Genomic DNA, 2612 nt, shown 5'->3' with positions numbered 1-2612 from the left:
TAAGGATCCGGCGTTGCCTGTGAGCTGTGGTGTGGGCCGCAGACACGGCTCAGATCCCGCGTTGCTGTGGCTCTGGTGTAGGCGGGAGGCTACAGCTCCCATTAGACCCCTAGCCTGGGAACCTCCATATGCCGCGGGAGCTGCTCAAGAAAAGAGAGAGAAAAAAAAAAAAGAATTATGCTTTAGGTAAATGAAATGTCAGAACTGATTTGTAGGTTATCTTAGAAGTAAGATGATTTTCAAAAGTGCATTCTCTTCACTTTACCTAAAAAATTATAAAAATATTCTAAGTTTATTTCTTGCTCCACAACTAGCTGTGCAATTTCCCTTAGCTACTATTTGACAGAATGTTAGAGAACTTTTTTCAATACCATCTCTTTACCCATGCAGCTTCAAATTGCTCCCACACTTATTAGTATGTATGATCTGATTACAAAGTAAAAGACAAATGAATTGAACAAATAACCCAAAGAAATTTCACTACTGACAAGAACTTTAAGGTTAGAGACTAAATATTAATATAGCCACTTCACCAGTTAAAAATAAAAAAAATTTATTGTTCTAAAAATATTACCAAAAAACTTAAGCCAAGCAAAAACTTTACTTAAGCTTAATGCTCTTTTTAACTCCAGCACGAATACCAGATAGTTCACCACTATAACGTTGCTCTTCTCTACGAACTTCCCGAACCTGGCCTCTTCTTCGGATTTTGGCTCTTCTGAACTTCTCCCGGTGTTTCACTCTGGGATTACGATCAATCTTCTTTCTCCTAGGGGTAAGTCCCCTGTTTTTAGCAATCTGGTAAGTAATGGCTCTCTTTGCATTTTGATCTTCAAGAGCTTGTTTTTCAGTACTATTTTCTTCTTTCTTTCTCTTCAATTTTTGCCTGTCTTCTATTTCTTTATAGTATTTCAGTGCAGCTTCTTCATCAAAATCAGAATCATCAGAAAGGTCTGTAACAGCAGCAGCTGAAGTCTCTGAAACAGATTTTGGCTTAGCCTTCGTGGATTTTACTTTTAGGGTCAGTTCTTTCTTTCCAGCACCATCTTTAAGTGTGAGTAGATGACGAATCTCAGAGGACAGCTTCTCATCCACAACTGACAGCTTGTTGATCAAATTTCGATAGGTAACAAGCCTTTCTATGACAGGATGTCCATGTGCAGGAACTCTCCGAGCTTTCAGGATCAAATAAAAACTGATGTTGGAGCAGTAGTTCAAGTAGAGGTTGTACTTGGTCCTCAGGTACTGGCTTCCTTTTCCAGGTGGAATGACTCTTTGCTCCACCAACTGGAGCAATGGCTCCAGTTCATCCTTCATCTCTGTCAACTTAACTTTCAGGTCATCTATCAGCTCCAAGAGCTCTGGTGATTCCTTCCGCAGCATCTTCAGCTTCTCTTTCACTGAAATTTTCGCCAAATCCTTCACGACGCGTGTCTCAGCCTCATTTACTTGAGGTGCTGGTTTTGCAAAGGCAGTCACCCAGGTGACTCCAAAATCGTCCTCCTGCAGGGTCTGGGCTAAGCGCCGCTGAATGAGCTGTGCCTCCTCCTCCTCCTCTCTTTCCTCTTCTTCTACTTCTTGTTGGCTCCGCCGGCCTCGGGACTTGGACCCATAGTCCGTGTCATAGTAAACTTTTTTCCTCTGACCCCACGACAAGCTGGGATCCACCGAGGCCTCAGCCTCACTCTCCACGGAGCTTCCACCATCCTCCTCTTCCTCCTCCTCATCCCCTGCACTCTCTCCATCTTCGTCGTCCTCATCAGCAACATCTAAAGCAAGCACCTCCTCCTCCTCATCGCCATCCTCCTCCTCGTCCCCACTCTCTACTTCGCTCCAGCCCTTAGCCAATGCGGCCCGAGATCGGGCCTCATGGAAGTCATCTACCTTATCTTGGTAGTAACTGGAGTCCCCTGGTGAGGGCGGAGATTCTAAATCGTCTTCATTTTCCTCCACTGGACCGCGACCTGCCTTGGATCGCAGAGCGGCCCACTTAGCCGCTCCTCGCCGCTGCGATCTCCTCACCATAGCTCGCGTCTCAGGTTCTACACAGACGTCAGGCTTTCGGCGACCTCCGACCTCCGCACAGTACCCACGCGGTGCAGCAATACGCCGCCTCTATGACAGCCACGCGCTCCAAGTGGATGCAGGACTTTCCACCTTCTTCCGGCCCCCAGGATGCTCCCTGAGGTGGGTGAACAGGCCTTCCGGTTGGTCCCTCAGCTCTTTCCGTACAGGAACGAGAGTTACGCAGAAGTTCAGTTCCGCAGAACGCTTTTGGAAGACTTCAGTTCTTACTCTCGCGAGCCTGGGCGTGGCTTGGGGGGGAAGGCTAGCGAAGCGCGAGGAGAAGTCGCGGAGAGACCATCAGAGGGCGCTTTAGCTCTGTGCCTAAGAGAGGTCCGGGGCTGAGAGGCGAGTTGTACTGCGCCTGTACTGGGCGTCGCTGGCACCCAGTCCAGTTCAGGTGACCATTTGGCATTGTTTTGTCTTCTCCGCTGAAGGTTAATCAAGTTGTTTCTGTCTCCACAACTTCTAAATACGACGTATCTGGGCACCATAGCCTGAGGCGGCGGCGGCGGCGCGCCTGGAATAGAGAGTCCTGGCGTGGGCGT

The 2612-nt window shown here is 48.0% G+C and overlaps 1 protein-coding gene across 1 annotated transcript; it reads right to left on the bottom strand.

The window, feature by feature from the left end:
- Nucleotides 1-536: 536 nt before the first annotated feature.
- On the bottom strand, nucleotides 537-2153 carry UTP3 (UTP3 small subunit processome component). The gene is given in 1 exon segment (NM_001142835.2): nucleotides 537-2153. A coding segment is annotated over 1 exon segment (1425 nt). The 5' UTR covers nucleotides 2026-2153; the 3' UTR covers nucleotides 537-600.
- Between the last annotated feature and the right edge of the window lie 459 nt (nucleotides 2154-2612).

Source organism: Sus scrofa, chromosome 8, assembly GCF_054392235.1.
Source record: "Sus scrofa isolate SSC_HxYL_T2T_F1_AM1 chromosome 8, Sscrofa_HxYL_maternal_Yorkshire_Landrace_v2.0, whole genome shotgun sequence".
Lineage (NCBI taxonomy): Eukaryota > Metazoa > Chordata > Mammalia > Artiodactyla > Suidae > Sus > Sus scrofa.
The sequence above is the reverse complement of the archived record's forward strand: the minus strand, read 5'-3'. Positions and strand labels throughout refer to the sequence as shown.